The following is a 19,962-nucleotide window of genomic DNA, read 5'->3' as shown; positions in this document are numbered from 1 at the left end:
ACCCAAGCTATGACCCAAGACTACACATTCAATTCATCTTATCCCATCCAGGGAGATTTCAACCAGAGACAACTTGAACTTTCCTTTTTTGATTTTTACTAATTACTAGACTTTTATTTTTTTTACTGATTTTTATTAATGAGAATACATAACATATTTTGGGAAAAATACTTACATTAGAATACCTAATGACAGTCTAGGATATATATTCAAATACTGAATTAAACATATACTAAAATGATAAAGAAAAATAAAGAAATTGAATCTAGATTTTCATAGTAAAACCTCTTTCATTTACAAATTCATCATTCATTAAAAAATTATATGATCACATAATGTTGAAACCAAAATTAAGAACTTTTCGCAATGTATCATTTCATTTTACAATATTGTTTACTAACCTCTGATTCATCACCCTTCTCTCTATAAGCAGTAGCAATACTGGTCTGAACAGCCTTAATCCATGCCTGGCGCAGCTTTTCAGAATCTGCCTGAAGCATACAACTTCTAAAAGGAAATAACATTGTTTTCTCAGACACTAAGTTAACACCCCTCCAAAAAATCACAAGGTTTACTTTGCTATCTAATAATTTTCTAATAAAAAGCAATTTCTTTTGAAAGGTTTTATTTCAACTATCTTTAGGACATAGTACGTTCATGAAGAAATCAATAGAAATTAAATAAATTGCCTATTAGAAAAAATCACAAATCCCTGAACATTAAAAAAATTCTTTTAAATTTACCAAATATAACACTAATGTTTTCTATTGGGTAGAAATATAAAATGATAGTTATCAGAGAAACTGATCTGATATATGACATCAGTTCATAATCAAGACAGCTAAAAAGTTTTCATATGGCCACATCAATAATCTTTATAGAATTTAAAGAAAATTATATTGGGTAGAAGTTACATAAATATCTCACTGTAATACTTATAATCATTAATTATTAAATTTACTTTTAAAGCACTTTTTTCCCTCTCTACCATAATCACAAGTAAAACACAAATGTTTCTATACTCTGAAAAGTTCTTTAAAATAAATGATAGAAACTTAAAAGCAACTCTCATTGTTTAGAACCACTTACTTTGTTGGAGACACTACTTCAAAGCAGAAGCGTCGTTCTATATCTTCACAGTGTTTCACTGTGCAGAGCCTGAGATCTTCCACTACCACAGTGGGATTATCCTACAATAAGGAAACAAAACTCTCATGTTTATCAACTTAGTTTTTAAATACTACTGCCAATACCAATAACAACATACTTTAAAATATCACTTGGAATAAATGGCCTACTTTTAAAGATTTATATTTATCTTATTTAGGATTAGAGATAGGAGTTATCAACTCTTATATAGATATAATAAAGGTAACTGTGTCCTGTTCATAATTTTATCTGTCTCATAAAATGGCTGTATAAGGATTAAATGGAAGTATATGTAAAGAGCTTAGTCTAACACTTGGTAATTAATTAATAGTGCTCAAAAAACATTAGTTTCCTACTAACTTTAATTTTCTTCCATTTTCTTTCACATCCATTACTCTCATGGTTACCCCACACACATATACACATATACACATATATAATAAAAACTACTTTCCTCTAAAAAAGAAACCTTTAATAGTCAAGTTTTAAATAACAACAAAATAAGCTTTTCTATTCTTCTTAAAATACCTAAGAAAATGAGAAAGCTTCTATCATTTTTCTAGTACTTATCAAAAATATAAACTCAAAACCAAGTTTATCAGAGCAGAAGAAACCATGAACTGAGTTAGAACAAAGGACTTGTGTGGAATAAGCCTGTTAGCACAGAAACAAGCAAATAAAACTTCAGATTTATCTCAAAAGCAAAGTGAGCATTTGAAATGGACAGCTGAGGGGTGCCTGGGTGGCTCAGTGGGTTAAGCGTCTGTTTTCAGCTTGACTGAGGTCCTGATCAGGCTCAGCGAAGCCCCTGCTTCTCCCTCTCCTCCTACCTCCCGCTCTCTCTTACTATCTCTATCACTATCTCTCTCTCAAATAAATAAAATCTTTTTAAAATAAATAAATAAATAAATGTACAGTTGACTATGTCATTCACAAAGACTAACTAGGTAAAAATCATCTATTAACTAAGGGGTTTTTTCCCTAATTATCTTTAACATTCTCAGGTGCCAGGTAATCATGGTATGTCTTTCCCATAAATAAAATTCCTCAACCTTAAAATAAGGTTCAGGAAAAGAGATGTATAAAAACAGCATTAACAAATTTAGAGGTTTCTATTTAAATTACTTCAAGCTTAAATTTTACTGTCATATTTCACATTTCCATATTATCACCTTTGCCCTAACATGATGTTTCTGAAAAGGCACCCTTTCCTTCAGTCTCAAAATACACTGTGGGGAAAAAAAAAAAAAAATACTGTGGAATGGTAGTATTGTTCCTGTCACACGCTGGTCAAAGAAAATAAAGAAATGAAGTAATAATCCTGGGACACAGGAACACCTGTCTTAAAACTAGGAGTTAAGAATTCAGGATTCAAAATCACTCTGCTTATTTTAAGAATCAAAAGTTGGGGTGCCTGGGTGGCTCAGTGGGTTAAAGCCTCTGCCTTCGGCTCAAGTCATGTTCCCAGGGTCCTGGGATGGAGCCCCACATCAGGCTCTCTGCTCCGCAGGGAGCCTGCTTCCTCCTCTCTCTCTATGCCTACTTGTGATCTCTGTCTGTCAAATAAATAAATAAAATCTTTAAAAAAAAAAAAAAAGAATCAAAAGTTAATACTTTCCACTTTTGAGTCCTCGTATACATGCCTAAACATAAAATTAATAAAATAATTTTGCATACATGAGCATTTAAAGACTTCAGTGCTTTATCAAGATGAACAAAGAACTGAAATGGGGGACTCACTGGGTTTTCACTTAATTAACAAAGTACCTACCTTAAACTTTTTCTGGTAAACCAACTGATTGTTCTGTATTGAAAACCAGCGTCTAAATAAATAAAAACAGATTAAGTTTTCATAGACATAATTTATGTCAGTTGTTAGAAATGAAATATTTGGGAAAGCACTAGAAAATCAGTTCATAATAATTATGTTTTGAGAAGTACACTGTTTTGTTTCATTTTATATGGACTAATGTCAATGAGATAACTACTGAAAGTAAACAATAATTTTAAACAGTTTTAAAACCACAGACTAGGAAAATAAAGTTACTGTATTTTGATTCATTTTCCATCAGAAATTTATATCCTAACAACAGCTGCTATCCTTTACACTATCACCAAATAATTGTAAAAAAAAGTAAAAATTAGTTTTTGAGGTTACTCAAAAATAACTAAAGATCTGTCCCCAAAATAATTGCTTCTATTATAAAGTAGAAATAAATTTATGTTTTAAAAGACGATCCATTTGTATACAGCAAAACACTGAACTAAATGCTGCTTTGTCTACAACCTTTCCACAGTTAATTCAGCAAGTGTTTGCTTTGTTAAGCAAAACAAGAAATAAAATCATTTTAGAACTGATACCAAATAAGAGATAATCACCAATTCACTTGATTTCACTTTAATATAAAATACTTCTAAGCAGAATAAAAGTTATTACTAAAAATGATTCACCTAACTATATTGTTCTGCTTGTTCTTGTAAATTATTAGGCAAACAATTTACTTGCAATCTGTTTTAGGAAAAAAAAGCTAACCTATGTATGGCATGTTTACTAATTCTTATTTATTAAAACAGCAAAAGAAGCTAAAGACTTACAAAAAAAAAATTAACAGCCAAAAGCCATTCATAAAAAGAAGCAAAAATTCTCATCAAGCATGAAAGGTAAAACTATTTCAGTCATTATTTTAAAATTAGTTTCATGTGAGATGATTTCTATTGTAAACATTAGTTATTAATCTATTAGCAGATAGTGATTCTACCTTTTCATTGATACTAATACAAAGCACTAGAAATATATTTAGACATACTTAGATTTCTATTTTAAAAAATTAAGTTAATTCTCCAAAGCTGTGGAAATGATTAGATGCTTTTCTGTTTTAAGCTAGACAGACTGTTAGGTTTTCTTGCTACTTCAAAAGGTATCACCTTTACCATTAAAATAGAGATCTGTTAAATAAGCATCTAGATAAAACCAAGTGACTTGCCTCTAATGCAAATCATCAAGAGGAAGGCTAGAAAAGGAAGAACTTCTCGGTTTCTTTGCTTTGGGACACATAGTTAGTCAGAAATGTTAAAGGAAATACCTATAAACAAACAAAATGGTGCAGCCCTGCCATGTGGGATGACATGCAATGGAAACAATCTCTGATACTGATCAAAGTGTTGTGTTTTTTTTTAATCATTTGAAGTAGAGTGAACTATACTAATAACAACTCTCATGTTTTATAGTATAGTGATCATACATAATTCTATGAAAAACTATAGCTTTATTGCACAATAGAAAACACCCATATAACCATGTAAGCTTTTCCTGCTTCCGAGATCTTTAAAAAATAAATTTCTAGGGGCGCCTGGGTGGCTCAGTGGATTAAGCCCCTGCCTTCGGCTCAGGTCATGATCTCAGGGTCCTGGGATCGAGCCCCGCGTCGGGCTCTCTGCTCTGCAGGGAGCCTGCTTCCTCCTCTCTCTCTGCCTGCCTCTCTGCCTACTTGTGATCTCTCTCTGTCAAATAAATAAATGAAATCTTTCAAAAAAAAAAATAAAATAAAATAAAAAAAAATAAATTTCTATTGAATTGCTGCATCTTAGGATAATAACCTCGAAAAATAATAACAAAACACCACATTAAACAAAAATTTTGGGGGGGTCAGAAAGCATTTCCTCTGATTATTACCTTTATAGATCATATACGTTTCTGAAACCCAGTTTCCCTACCATCTATCTGCTTCTGGATGACTCTCTTACATCATCACTTTTTTGTACACTCAGGGAAGACAGTATAAATTCATCTTAATTTTGACAACATTTCCTAAGGAAGAAAATCATAATAAATCCTACATAGAAAAAAATTTTTGATTACTAAAATCTATACATTGTATGACACTGTCTCCCCTCCTCTGCCCTTAAAAAAAAAAAAAGAAAAAAGAGTCAACTACACTCATTTACATTGATCAAAACTTTAATTGGGTGAGTAAGATGGAATGTAATTTTTAAACTGCTCCTAATTCCTAAAAAAAAAAAAAAAAAAGCATGTCTGTAACTTCTGTCAACACGTGTTTGTGTTAACTTCTGTTCTTTCACCTCACTTTGTTTGGACAGATCAGCTTTGCAGTATATGCTGCATCTTTGTGGCAGAATCCTGTATTCTTAGTGATTGTTACAAACTCCTTTATTGCTATCTGAGAAAGCAAAACATTGTGTATTTCTATTAAACATTTACAGTCAAAATCCTAAAAAAAAAAAAAAATAAACTGCTCCTATTGGATAATACTAGTTCTTATTAACATTTCTAATAAAAGGAAAAAATGAGACAGTTCAAAGCCTATGATGTATAGGATAAGTTACTTATTTCACGCTCATGCTACCTGTATTTTGGAGCTACTTTAAAAGACAACAAGGGCACCTGGCTGGCTCAGGGGAGCCAGAGGAGTGTGCAGCTATCCATCTTAGGGTCATGAATTCAAGTCCCACGTTAGATGTAGAGATTACTTCAATAAACTTTAAAAAACAATTTTTAAGATAATTAAATAATCAAAAAGACCAACTTTAGCAAGCACTGAGCTGATGACTACACTATATCCTACAAAATTCAGAAACTGACCACAAAGCCAAAATATGACTGTTTTTTAAACAGCAAAATTTCTTGGTTCATTAAGAAAAATAATACACCACTTTATATCTACCCCAAAGTGAAATAACTCAATAAAGATTTTAGGCCAAAATACTAAATTCATAAACAGTTAGATATTATTGATATTTAAATACCTATGAGAGCTTCCAGATAACAAAACATGGCGGGAGTAAAGGGAAAAATGTATTAAAAAAATAAATCAAGTGTCTTTTTCCATGTTTAATCATTAGTCCTAGAACTGCACTTGAAACCAAAAATAAAATGTAAAAGTCAAACTTCTAAATCTATAGATTTCTCACTAAAACTATAAAAATGACATTCATATATGTGCCAAGTAGGTGAACATTTAACAAAATTAAAAGCTTCAGCATATACGCTACTATCTTTCAAATTCAATTAAATTTGTCCCAAGAAAAAAGACCAAAATATTAAAAAAAACTCTAGAAATTGACAATTTTTATTTTCAATAAAACTAACATGATTATTAGCAAAGGCGCTAATTCCTAGTTACTGTTTAAAATTTTGAAAAGTGTTTACTGGCTTATTTTCTTCAAAAAAAAAAAAAGATACAAAGGCATTCATATTACTTACTCATCTACATCTTTGAGTTACTATAAATGTATCAAATTAAATTACATCAATTAAAATTGATATATTAAAATATATCAATTAAAACATATTGAGGCAATTGGCAATGAAAAGATAATTCCATTCTTCAAATGAAATATGTATATTTTCTTTCCAATTTAAAACATGAGACATTATATCCATTGCAAGTAATCCAACTGAAATGCAGGTTAATTATGAGCTTTCTCGTGCCAAAGAGGAAACTGGAATAAGGCAGGAATGAGGGGAAGGAAGCCATTTGGTACCTGATATGATCGGGCTTTTTCCTGTCATGTGAAAAAATGGGGCAGGATTAAAACATAAAGGAAAGGTGGTAAAAGAATGAAAACGCAAATGTGCAAAATAAGCAAAGGACTAGCATGATATGAAAATAAAGCAAGAATTAAAGAAACAAGCTTATGCTCAAACCTAACAAAAGAGTCAAAAATATCTGTTGCATTTTGCTCTCAAGTGTATACATGTATGCATTTACACAACTCTAACTCTTAGGAATCTGAAATGCTAATATTTTAGAAATACTCAAAAATGTTCTTCAATTATTATGCTATAAAAAGTTCTGGTAGGACTTGGCACAACTGGGCATACCTCTACTATTATTTTCTCCCTCTATGGTGATAGCTATAAAATACAGTACTTCTCCTCATCTTAATAAGTTGCTCCTAAAAAATTAAGGGAAATAATCACTATAGATATATCTTCATAAACCTGAAACAAATGAAACTCTTCATAAGGAAAGTAGGATCACTAATTAAGAATTTCAAAGATTATAAAATATTATTAGGCAAATAAACCTACCTCCCACCTGCTCTCCCCCTTTTCATCATGACAGCAAAGGCCTCACATAAGTCGAGTATCTTTAATCTATCATACACTTATTTTAAAATAAAAAGCCAATAGAAACAAAATTTGTATCTGAGCTAGCAGCATATATAATACTTTAAGAAACTGTACAATACATTTTAGGCTTTTAGTTATATTTTCTATTTCAACTAGCTATAGCACATAATAATTCAGTTTATTTATTCGTTTAACCAGCTTACTACTAAATAATCTAAGCACTTAATTATTCCTTATTCATTCATATATATGTATATATGTACAAATACAGATAGGTATGAATAATCCATCTGGTCTTGATTTGAGCCTGAGGTGAAGCTGCCACACTGAGAAAATGACCTGATATGGAAAGATGATTTTGATAGATCTCACGTGTTTTCAGAAAAACATGTATTATAGACATATAAAAATCCTGAGACACTACAAACTAGAAATCTGAAACCAAGAAACAAATTCAACAATTCACATTATACATAAAGTGTCTCACTCCTTACATTCTTTCAATAGCATCACACAAAATATGATCTCTTCTGTTAAAATTCAAATTAGAGAATGATGCTTAGATTTTATGAAGCACAGGGACAGGTTTTTAAACTACCTAGGAATTCCTAATCAAATTCACATTTCTCTCAGGAAGTCAGTCTTTTCTAAAAGTTGGTTTAAATGGGTGATGGGGATTAAGGAGGGCACTTGTAAGTGCTGGATCACTAAATTCTACACCTGAAACTAGTATTACGCTCTATGTTAACTGGAAGTGAAATAAAAACAAACAAAAAAATAAATACTGGCTTTGAAAATATTACATGCCACCATTCCATCAAACTATAGATAATGGCAAATCTGTCATCATATGATTGGCACCTTATAGTGACAAGAAAAAGTGTTCCCTAAAACTAATCTACGGATAATCTAAGGAAGATACTAGAACAGTAGGCAGAAAAATCTTTATGCTTGCAGAGTTGGGATCCTAGATTTTTAAAGCTGAAGTACAAATATCACAAATATATCTTTTATTTGAAGTCTAATCAAATATATGAAATCAAGCTGGATAGAAAACTAATTAGAGAAGAAGGGCAGACTCTACAGTCATATATAGGTAAAGGGAAGGTATTTGCAAGTATTTCCTAAGATTAGATTTTTTTATAAACTTCATATAAGAATTTTAAGATACATTTTGAAGTTTTAAGTTGAAAAGCAGAAAAAAATTCTAAATAACATTTAACAGATTTTTCTTCTCCCTTTCACCATTACAGACCTATAACCTAGAAAATATCTAAAACTTTTGTTATAAGCTTTTTTTTTTTTTTTTTTTTTTTAAAGATTTTATTTATTTATTTGACAGATAGAGATCACAAGTAGGGAGAGAGGCAGGCAGAGAGAGAGAGAGAGAGAGAGAGGAGGAAGCAGGCTCCCCGCCAAGCAGAGAGCCCGACGCGGGACTCGATCCCAGGACCCCGAGATCATGACCTGAGCTGAAGGCAGCAGCTTAAACCACTGAGCCACCCAGGCGCCCCTTGTTATAAGCTTTTGACTTTTGTTTTCTGTGAGAAGACTTCCATACAATGTTTATATACTATATTCCTTAGAAGTCTGCTTTTTACTGTTATTTTCATGAAAACATTCTTTTTAAAGGCCTACGAAAATGAAATAATCTGTTCATAATTTTCCTAATAATGTAAATAGACTAGGAGAACTATTTTTTTAATAGTTCTTAAGTTTTTAAAAAATATTTGACATATTGTTTTAACAAAGCAAAAATTTATATGGAATTTCCATAGCAAGTTAAAAAAAAAAAAAAGAGGACAGGTTCTAGGCCTCCGTATTGTCACAGACGAGCTGTGTGACCTTCAAAGAGCAACCATCTCTCTGCACCTTCATTTCTTTACTAAAAATTAGGGTGTTGAAATATGATCCATGATTCTAATGAATAACTGCCATCCACTACAATTATGTGGCATCTCCTTTAAAAAGCAGCCTCATTTCCAAAGGCATTGTCTTTCCACTTTACAAATGGAAGGTAACAGAGGTGCCTGGGTGACTCAGTTGTTAAGCATCTGCCTTCAGCTCAAGTCATGATCCCAGGGTCCTGGGATGGAGCCCCACATAGGGCTCCCTGCTCAGCGGGGAGTCTGCTTCTCTCTCTCCCTTTGCTGCTCCCCCTGCTTGTGCGCGCTCTCTATTTCTCTGTCAAACAAATAAATTAAATCTTAAAAAAAAAAAAAAAAGGAAGGTAACATATCTACAACTGAGAATTTAATAGTTATTCCCTACTTGCTTTTAGTTACATTTTATTATCTATGCCAATTAATAGAATTCATGAAACAAGTAATAAAAAACAAAAGGTCCATGCTTAAATCAGAATAAATTTTCTCCTATTGCCCTAAATGGCAATGCAATTTTCCACTAACACTTACTGTGCTTCATTTTGAAGTCTGAGATCATTTCTCATTGGAGTAGTCCAGGGAAGATCATTCATTTCTTCTTAACATAATGGTATAGTTTCTATGGATTTATTGTATTTTCACTGTGTTAAACTTTAAGTAGGTTGTTTTGAAATCTGAAGGTTAAAATTCAATTCTAACATTACCTCATGAAACTGTACTGGTTGAGAAATCTTTATTTATTATAAAAAGTGACACACTATTGTTTTGTTTTAATTTCCTATTCTGGCTATGGAAATTTGCCAGGAAAAAGTTAAAACTGTCTTCTTAATTTAAACAGCTTAGAAAATAGAATTTTAATTTTTCATTTTCACTTTACAATGGTAAAAAAACACTATTCTACCCAGACCACCTTAATTGGTCCTTCTGTATTCCTACATTATTTTATAAGTTCTACATAATTCAAAGAGGCTTAATATCAAATATAATCACTTTCTATTTCTATTCATCCTCATGTAAAGAAAAATTAATTCAAATAAAAAACACCTCATAGACTTAAGTACCTGGTAATATCAAATGCTAGGGAAATGGTCAATAAATCACTGACATTTGAAAATACCAGTGAATGTTTGTTCCATATAATCTCATCACCAAGAAATCAAAATAAATGCACTAGGAATCCATTTTAATACATTAAATATTCAAGCATACAGTTTCCATTTAAATTAACAAAAACGTATACTAAATTAAATTTACCAAGAAAATTCTATTTATTTTGCTAATGTCCATTAAAAAAAAAACAACAATCTTCTCTATCATTAAGTGAATTCATGTCTTGTTCAAGAAGCAAATGAAACATACACATTCAACCAATAATGTAAATCAATTCGTGAGAATGCAATGTAACTCTCAATTATTACAAAATTATTCTGACTACTTTTTTGTTGTTGTTGTTGTTGTTTGCAAAAACAGAGGCATCCTTAAATAAAAGACTAATCACTACTATTTGGAAGGATGATCCTGAGCCAACACAATCTTTTTTTATGCTGTAATGTCTGAAATTATTTTACTTTATTGTATTAATACACAGAAAAGCATAATAACTTTTTATATTTATATAAAAAGACATTTATATGATTAATACTTTATAAAAATCAGTTTAACAACAACAAAAAGCAACATTTTTGGTAGCCATCAAGTTTAGAATAAAGGAGCACCAACTGCTACAGACACTTCACATATAAAAACAATCTCATTTCCTAAAAGTCCTGGTTAAAGTTATTGCAAAGATCAAAAGATCAGGATCACCCAGCTTAAAAGTTCATAAGCAAACACTAAATTAAAATGTACATAAACATCACACAGAGAAGGAACCCAAAGGAAAAAAAAAAAACCTTGCCTCCTTGTTTATATTTTGCTTAATTTTACCCTTTAGAATTAGTACTATCACTTTTCACTGGCTTCTTAGGATCCCTTTTCCTAAAGGGCAACTTATCTTCAATGGACTGGGTTCAAGAAAGTTATTATGGACTGTGAATTTAAAGAATTATGAAAGAGCTGTCAAATCACAGTGAAGGTCAGAAACAACATGGCAAGATCAAGACTAGTATTTGAAATATATTACCTGTTCCAAGTTTTAAAGGCATTGCTGGCTCGCTTGAACAGATATCCTTCCATAACAATGCCATTTGCAGCATCTACATTATATTCTAACTTAGAATCATCACTGGAGAAATCCTAAACAAATAAAAAAGTTCATATGATTTGATTAAGTCCCCTACACAAAAAATTCATTGTAGCGAAACAGCTCAAGCCAGAAAAAGCTTTGTATTAAACAGAACAGCTTTGTATTAAAACAGTTATATTAACAATATTCATAAGAAAAGAGGAGACCTAAATGTTAGATAATAGAAGAATGCTTCAACATATTAAGTATTTCAATTCAATGGCTTGTTATGCAATAATTATTATGATGACAATATTAAAGCACAGGTGCTTACATAGAATATATTCTGAAATAGAAAATAATATAAGTTATATGCACAGTGATTAAAGGCACAAAATATTATGTATACAAATAGACAAAAGGAGCAAATAAATACTATGCATGTTATGTTTAAAATGTTTTCATTTCATCCTAATATTATATTATGATATGTGTGGTAACCAAAAAAAAGGAATATAGATATTTAAACTGGGATTACTTAAATTTACTATTATTCTCTGAGTATATTACTATTGGGTAGTTTTTTAAGTTGGTAGAGCATGTAACTCTTGATCTCAAGGTAGAGAGTTAGAGCCCCATGTTGGGTGTAGAGATCATTTAAAAATAAAAAATTTGGGGTGCCTGGGTGGCTCAGTGGGTTAAGTCCCTGCTTTCGGCTCAGGTCATGATCCCAGGGTCCTGAGATCGAGCCCCGCATTGGGCTCTCTGCTCAGTGGGAAGCCTGCTTCCCCCTCCCCCTCTGTCTGCTTCTCTGCCTACTTATGGTCTCTCTCTCTCTCTGTCAAATAAATAAATAAAATCTTTTTTAAAAAAGTAACAAAAATAATTTAAAAAATTAAAAATAAATTTTAAAAAATTGGGGCACTTGGATGACTCAGTTGGTTAAGTTTCTGCCTTCAGCTCAGGTCATGATCCCAGGGTCCTGGGATGGAGCCCACATTGGGCTCCCAGCTCAACAGGGAGTCTGCTTCTGCTTCTCCCTCTCCCTCTGGGCCTCCCCGCCAACTCATACTCTCTCTCATGCTGTCTCTGTCTTAAATAAATAAATCAATTTAAAAAATAAAAAATAAAATATTCCTTGATGAACTTACAAAATAATTTGTACAAACTGCAAGACTCCTGCTATTCCCAATTTTAAAACTCTAAAAATCAGTCTCAGTTCTTTTTTTTTTTTTTTCCAAAGATTTAACCTATTTATTTGCCAGAGAGAGAGAGTGAGCACAGGCACACCAGAGTGGCAGCAGAGGCAGAGGGAGAAGCAGGCTCCCCGCTGAGCAAGGGGCCCGATGTGGGACACATCCCAGGACGCTGGGATCACAACCTGAGCAAAAGGCAGCCATTCAACCAAATGAGCCACCCAGGCATCCCAGTCTCAGAACTTTCAAAATTACTTCTGGGCCAATAATCAAAGTTAGAATATTATCCTTTTAGAGAATAGCAAACTCTGTCTTGAGAAAGACTTTGGCAGAAGTTACATGACCATCTGCCAAGAATGCTGAGATGTGAGGGTCCTCCCCTAGAGAAGGGAGGCAGAGTGAGAATTCACCTAGGGGCCTTCCAAATCTAAGAGTCTACAAAGATGGAATATGGAAACAGACTAAATTCAGAAAAACAAAACTTTATTAAAAACAAAAACTCTACTAAAAAAAAAAAAACTCTACTGACAGCTCTCAAAATATAACCATAAAAAACATACTAATCCAAAAAATCAAATGAAACAGAATTTATAAACAAATTGCTACACTTTATCCTGCTTTTTCTTAAAAAAAATCAGGAAAACTTTAATTCCCTCAATTAAAATTTATTTAAAGCTGTAATTTATTTAATTATGCACACAGGATTATGTAACCAGTTGATATACCTGAGTTTGCAAAATTCTAAAAGTTTCATTTATACACTGGAAGTTTTTTAATTACTCTGATGCTACTTAAAACATTAAAGACAAAAGGCCTTGAAGTACAGCGCATTTATAAGTATTTTTCTAATTTTCAACTACATTTCCTGAGATAGGTTAAGTCTTTGATTTATTGTTAGTATCAATTAATACAGTATTTAAAATGTGACAGATTATATGATTTTATAATGAAAGTAGTAACAATGCCTAAAATATATATTATAATTTAAATATATTGATAGCTGACAAATCAGGAAGGAATACTCAAAGGCAGATTAAGTGAAAGTAGGAGGCTTGAACAGGTAAGCAGATCAAGGAAGCCAGATTTCACCTTAAGGGCATTTCCCTCATCAGAATTTGAAGCTTTTTGGTGGGAGGCCCAGGGAAGAGAAGGCAAGACTAAGATAGCCAATAAAGAGAATTTAACAGAAGCTTTCCCTTCTGAAATTTTAACCAAGACAAGAACGACCGTAATCACTTCAAGATTATGTTAGAAGTCCTAGGGGCACCTGGGTGGCTCAGTCAGTTAAGCAGCTGCCTTTGGCTCAGGTCATGTTTCCAGCCCCGCATCCAGCTCCCTACTCAGCAGAGAGCCTGCTTCTCCCTCTCCCTGCTGCTCTGCCTATTTGTGATATCTCTCCATCAAATAAATAAATAAAATCTTTAACAAAAAAAAAAAAAAAGAAGTCCTAGCCAACAAAATAAACAAGAAGTAAGGAAAGAATCAGAATCAGAAAGGAAGAAACTATTATTTGCAGATGTTATGAGTTTGTACAAAAAAAACATCCAAAAGAATCCAGAGATAAATTAGCATTAAAGAGAGCACAACAAGAAAACTGGTTTCAAAGTTAATACAGAAAAATCAATTTTATTCTAATATGTAATAAAAGTAAACAGTGAAGGGGGCCTGGGTGGCTCAGTTGGTTAAGCATTTGCCTTCAGCTCAGGTCCTGATATCAAGGTCCTGGGATCCAGCCCCGCATGGGACTCTGCTCAGCAGGGAGCCTGCTTCCTCCTCTCTCTTTGCCTGCCTCTCTGCCTACTTGTGATCTCTATCTGTCAAATAAATAAAATCTTTAAAAAAAAAAAAACAAAACTACTTGAAAATTAAAAACACATATATCCCCCAAAAAGGCTTATATCCAGATGATATGAAGAATCTTATCAACAGTTAGGCAACCCAATGGAAAAATGGAAGAAAAACTGGCAGACATTTCACAAACAGGATACCCAAATGACCAAAAGGCAGAGGAAAGGTACTTGAGCTAATTAGTAAATAAAGCATAATTTAAAACCACAAAGAGATATCAGTATCTACCCACCAAAATTAGCAAAAATTAAAAACTCTCACAATACCATCAGGTGTCAAGGAACACTGAGAACTCACACACAGTGCTGTTTATCAGGAATGGTAATATCATTCTGAAACGTAATTTGGCATTATCTACTAATAGTGAACATATATATACCCTCTGAACCAGCAGTTTTACTCCTAAATATAAATCTACCAAAAATATATACACATATCCAAAAGGCATGTACATGAGTGTGCATTGCATCATTGTTTCTTTAGTGATCAATTTCAATTCATGAAAAATGTAAATAATTACATTAGGTACATTAGACATACTTTCCCTTAATTTTTATGTGACCAAAACATTTTCTTTTCTTTTTTTTTTTTTTTTACCTGTAATGCAGCCTTGTGTCAGCATTTAAGGGCAAAAAAAGCAAAAATAGCATTACTTTCTCTATAGCAGTAACTGGCTATTATTTAAAATCAAGTAAGTTAATCTTAGATTTAATAATCTACTACTTTTGGATCTTCAGTAAAACACTGAGCTGTATATACAACAGGGAAAGATATTAAAAGATACATTAATATTCATTAATTCAGTTTAAGCAAACAGTCACAAGTTTCTAAAAATACCATGATCTCTCATTTTAACTAGAAATGACTGGTCCCAATTTTTAACAGTCTTTCCATGGTAATGTCATTAACATGAGTTACCCAACCAAAAATGAGTCTAACTTTAACTTTAAACAAAACAAAACAGGGAGTTAGTCTTACCTAACTATAACTGGAAATAACTAAATTAAAGATGATCCAGTAGAAAATCTTTCCCTTAATAATGTTTCTCTTTGAATATCAATAGCCCACCACCAATAAAATTTTCCTTACTTGTATTACTGACCTCACTTGAATTTTTCTCTACTGACATCTTTTATGCCAGGCTAGTTCACCAGTATTTTAAATTCTAAAAAAAACCATAATGAAAGTTGATCTGACTGGTCAATACCACAGGAAAAGATTTCTTAAAGCAATACTAGAAGGCATCTTTTATTTTTTTTAGGGGAACACATGAATAAGGTGCCCCACTATTACAAATTATGCAGTCAAATTTCCCACATTTGGGGAAATTCTAAGAGTCAGCACATTTGGGGTCAATGGATAAGCCTCATCCTGGGAAAACCACTTTTGTGATCATGGTATCTCCTCCCCAGCCAGGTAAGTACAGAATGCATCTTGTCACATACTTTTATTAATTCAACCTCCAACTCTCTCCTTTTATTTTCAGATTACCACACAAAAATATCATTGACTATGTAAGACAAAATATTATTAGGTTGAGTTCCACGTTATTGTATTCAAAGCTCTTCACACACAAAAATAAAAATGTGTCATATTTAAATTTTCGTTTTAAAAATACATTTTTCAAATTGTTTAGCTAAGCTTAGGCAAATTAACAAGAAACGCACATGAAATGCCATTATCACATGAGAGAGGGCAAGGCCTGCTTTAGAGTAACTACAGCTGTTAAGTCCACTATAGTACATACCCACATGGATGCAAAGATGTTCTCCACCACCCCTTCTGCTTGCCGCCCCCAACTCACAATCTACCCCTTCTCACTCACACGCTTTACAGGGTTTGGTGATATCCTAACTGAAACTCTAAATAGCAGTTTAGAGTCTAAGGGCCATTTTTTAATTAGCTAAGATCCTACAAGATTGGGGCGCTTGTGTGGTTCAGTTGGTTAAGCATCTGCTTTTGGCTCAGGCCATATCTCATAGTCCTAGCATGGAGCCCTGCTCAGTAGGGAGTCTGCTTCCCCCTCTCTCTTTGTTCCTCCCCTCTGCTCGTGCTTTCTCTCTCTCTCTCAAATAAATAATAAATAATCTTTAAAAAAAAAAACTTTTGAGATTGATGTTTTTGCAAAGTGGTCCAAAAACATGGCTTTCAGGTGCCTGGATGGCTCAGTGGGTTAAAGCCTCTGCCTTCAGCTCAGGCCCTGATCTCAGGGTCCTGGAATTGAGTCCCGCCATCGGGCTCTCTGCTCAGCATGGAGCCTGCTTCTCGCCTCCCTCTCTCCGCCTGCCTCTCTACCTACTTGTGATCTCTGTCAAATTAATAAATAAAATCTTAAAAAACAAAACAAAACATGGCTTTCAAATACTGCCTGATCATTTAAAAAATATTTTACTTTTCACAAAAAAAGGAGGAATTTAATCTACCCAGTTCAATTACTATAGCAACTTAAAGGATTTATTCCAACACAATAGTATCTTGCTAAAACCAGTAATTGAACAATTCTATAAAATGGGAATTACTCTCCTTTAACTTTTCTTGTCAAGTACCTTTTGTTGAATGGTAGAATGTTTTTGCTCCATCTCTCTTTTCTCCTTTGCTGCATCCACAACCAGTCGATCCAGCTATAAAGGCAAAAAGGGAGAAAATTAGCCAACTTAAAAACTAAAGAAGAAAAGGTATGATCATTTTTTAAAACATACGCTCAGTAAGTCAGCCAATGTAAGTTTACTTAAAAAGGCATTTTGACTACAACTTTAAAATGGAAGTTCTTTTTCCTCTGCTATGAAATCCTTTTTAAGAAGGTCTATAACTCCTCCAGGAAAAACATTTCTAAGAACAGTTGTGGTGCCAAGCAAACATGACAGGAGGCCTTGTCAAGGGCACAACAGGGATAAAATGAACTCCTAGAATAAGGAAGAGAACTCTAGCATAAGTTGCCTGCTGACTCCTGCAATCCCAGCAGTCAGAATTAAAGGCAGAAAGAAGATACCCTGGTGACTTTTTCCCCAAATAGCAAAAAGTAGCAGCTACACTAGCGTGGGGCCAGCTCTCCAAAGTTCAACAGGACACTTCCAATCAATCACTCAAAATGTTTCATGTTTTCAAGTTGGTTTCTTAATGTTATAATCAAATCTAAAAGGCAAAAAACAAAAACAACAACTCACCAGATAAGAGAGAGCTAAATAATAAAATTTTTTAGGGGCACCTGGGTGGCTCAGTGGGTTAAAGCGTCTGCCTTCGGCTCAGGTCATGATCCCAGGATCCTGGGATCGAGCCGCACATCGGGCTCTCTGCTCAGCGGGGAGCCTGGTTCCCCCTCTCTCTCTGCCTGCCTCTCTGCCTACTTGTGATCTCTGTCTGTCAAATAAATAAACAAAATCTTTAAAAAAATAAAATAAAATAAAAAAATTTTAAAAGTAATAATAGTAATCATTCGTAAGGCCAGGGTATAAAATTGCCATTGTTTAAGCTTCTGTTTTAAAAGCTCAAAAACTTAGGAAGTCATAACTCTCATTTCTTTCTTGTTCCTTTCCAACAGAAAAGATGATTTCCCAATATTATGACAAATGCTCTGGCTCCTTGAACTACTCTTTGCTGGAATTACAAACAATTGGTTATAAATTATATGAGTCTACTCTTCTAGACTATGATGCATGTCATTTTATCTGATTAATGTGGGATAAATGAAAAAAAATTTTAAATGTAAGTATCAACAGGAATAAGAGAAAGATAAAGTATTAAATGAATAAATGTTTTCATTGTTATTCTTTACAAAACAAATTTTTAAAAAGCCTTTGTAAAAAAAACATTTGGTCCTTTATTTACTCTCTATTACAAATGATGGGGTTTTTTTGCCTACCACAGAACAATTTGGGCCATAGAATTTTTCTTTTTTTTTTTTTCTTATTAAAAAAAATTTTTTAGGGGCACCTGTGTGGCTCAGTTGGTTAAGGCTTAGGTCATGATTCCTTCAGCTCAGGTCATGATCCCAGGATCCTGGGATCAAATCCCACATCAGGCTCCCTGCTCAGCAGGGAATCTGCTTCTCCCTCTCCTCTCGCCCTGCTTGTGCTCTCTCTCTCCCCCAAGTAAATAAATTTTAAAAAAATTTTTTTAAGTTTTTATTTAAATCCTAGATAGTTAGCACATAGTATAATATTAGTTGCAGGTATACAATTGGCCACAGAATCTTAGTTATCATTGAATATTAAAAAGATCCAAAAGAAAACACCCTGAAACAAATGTAGCACTATTATAAATATTTGATTTAGATGGCAACTATACTACTACCCTTGAAGATCCAATGCATGCATACATGCCTTAGTGACATGTAACATTGATTTAATGGGTAATGCTCATACATGCTGCACTAGGAAAATACCCTCAATATTTTCCTATACTGAATGAGTGCAATAACCATTATACCATGAGTTTATATCATTTAATTGAATGAATATAAGTGAATAATGAATAATATAAGTATTATTTATCCATTCAGATTGAAGTAAGGTACAAGGCAGACCCCAAAATTCAACTAATATTTATAAACTTGTGTGCATGTACCTTCTACACTAGTACTGCAATGCAAGTGATGGTTTTCTGCCTGCTGGACTGGTAGTAAATTCCTCTGCTACATCCCACCTCACTACTATTACAGCAGAAAGAGCGAAAATTCACTTCTCTCTGTTGGGGCAGAAGTATAAAGAAAAAAATGTCTCAAGCTGTTGGAGGGTTGGGGAAGGTACGAACAGAGGAGATGCGAAGACTGACAGTCTTGTCTCCTACATACTGGGACTGTATCAGGAAGAATTTGGAGCATAGCACAGTATGGCCCATGCTTCTATTAGTGCTGGACATTAGGAGTTTCACAGGTACCTATAACCTGCCAGGTGCCCTAGTCCCCTGTGTTTGGAATCCCCTCTACTCCTCCCATATCAGACATCATCACTTCCCTCTGCACTTTTTAATTTCTCCCATTTCCATCTGCTTGTATATTTGTGCAAATCTTACTACCTTAAATAAAACCTTCCTCCAACTCATATTCCTCTCTAGCCCTCTCCTTCCTTCATAACACAACTACTGGAAAAATCTTCCCTGTTCTTCCCTGGTCTATTTCATATTTATCTACCCATTATAGTTTAACTTCTGCCACTCAGACCCTCTGCTCTCACAAAGGTAAATAATCTTCTTGCTGCTAAACCCAATACGTAGTTCTCAGTCCTAGGTTTACTGGACGTTCTTTCAATATTTGTATTGATAATTGTCCTCTCCTTTTTGAAACACTTTCCTTGGCCCATGGTAACACCATCTCCCAGTTTTCCACCTCCTCTCTCATCTGTGTTTTAATGAAGATCCTCTTACCTAACCACCTCTTAAAACTATGTCATTCTTAGGGCCCTTTTGAAGCCAAATCCTCTTTTTACTCTATACTAGTGGCCTTTGACATTAACTTATAAAATCAAAATCTTTAAGCATACCATTCCAGCACTCACATTTTTCAAAAATAGCTTTTGAAACACTAAAATGATTTTGGAATACCTATTAACTCTCCTTGAGTCAATTCACCCATTCTTGTGGTTACAATTAATAATTATATGCTACTGACTCCTTTAACCTCACTTTTTTTTT

At 33.3% G+C, this 19,962-nt stretch overlaps 1 protein-coding gene and 1 non-coding gene across 6 annotated transcripts in view; both read right to left on the bottom strand.

The window, feature by feature from the left end:
- ACAP2 (ArfGAP with coiled-coil, ankyrin repeat and PH domains 2) overlaps positions 1–19,962 on the bottom strand; it is a 149,905-nt gene that overhangs the window by 28,787 nt on the left and 101,156 nt on the right. For 3 of the 5 annotated variants that reach the window (XR_006818007.1, XM_046002023.1, XM_046002026.1), the window contains exons 9-14: positions 16,881–16,955; positions 14,932–14,943; positions 11,249–11,361; positions 2,921–2,972; positions 1,090–1,190; positions 402–507 (exon numbers count right to left, since the gene is read on the bottom strand). Coding sequence is in view for 4 of the 5 variants with exons in the window: in XM_046002023.1 (XP_045857979.1) it covers positions 402–507; positions 1,090–1,190; positions 2,921–2,972; positions 11,249–11,361; positions 14,932–14,943; positions 16,881–16,955 (459 nt within the window). In the remaining variant the exon portion in view is untranslated. The remainder of the gene's footprint in view (positions 1–401; positions 508–1,089; positions 1,191–2,920; positions 2,973–11,248; positions 11,362–14,931; positions 14,944–16,880; positions 16,956–19,962) is intronic. The other 2 variants (XM_046002024.1, XM_046002027.1) reach the window with 1 other exon arrangement.
- Positions 15,593–15,758, bottom strand: LOC123940963. Its single transcript, XR_006818123.1, has one exon. It is a non-coding gene; the product is annotated as a U1 spliceosomal RNA (small nuclear RNA).

The sequence above is a fragment of the Meles meles genome, chromosome 4, assembly GCF_922984935.1.
Source record: "Meles meles chromosome 4, mMelMel3.1 paternal haplotype, whole genome shotgun sequence".
Lineage (NCBI taxonomy): Eukaryota > Metazoa > Chordata > Mammalia > Carnivora > Mustelidae > Meles > Meles meles.
The sequence above is the reverse complement of the archived record's forward strand: the minus strand, read 5'-3'. Positions and strand labels throughout refer to the sequence as shown.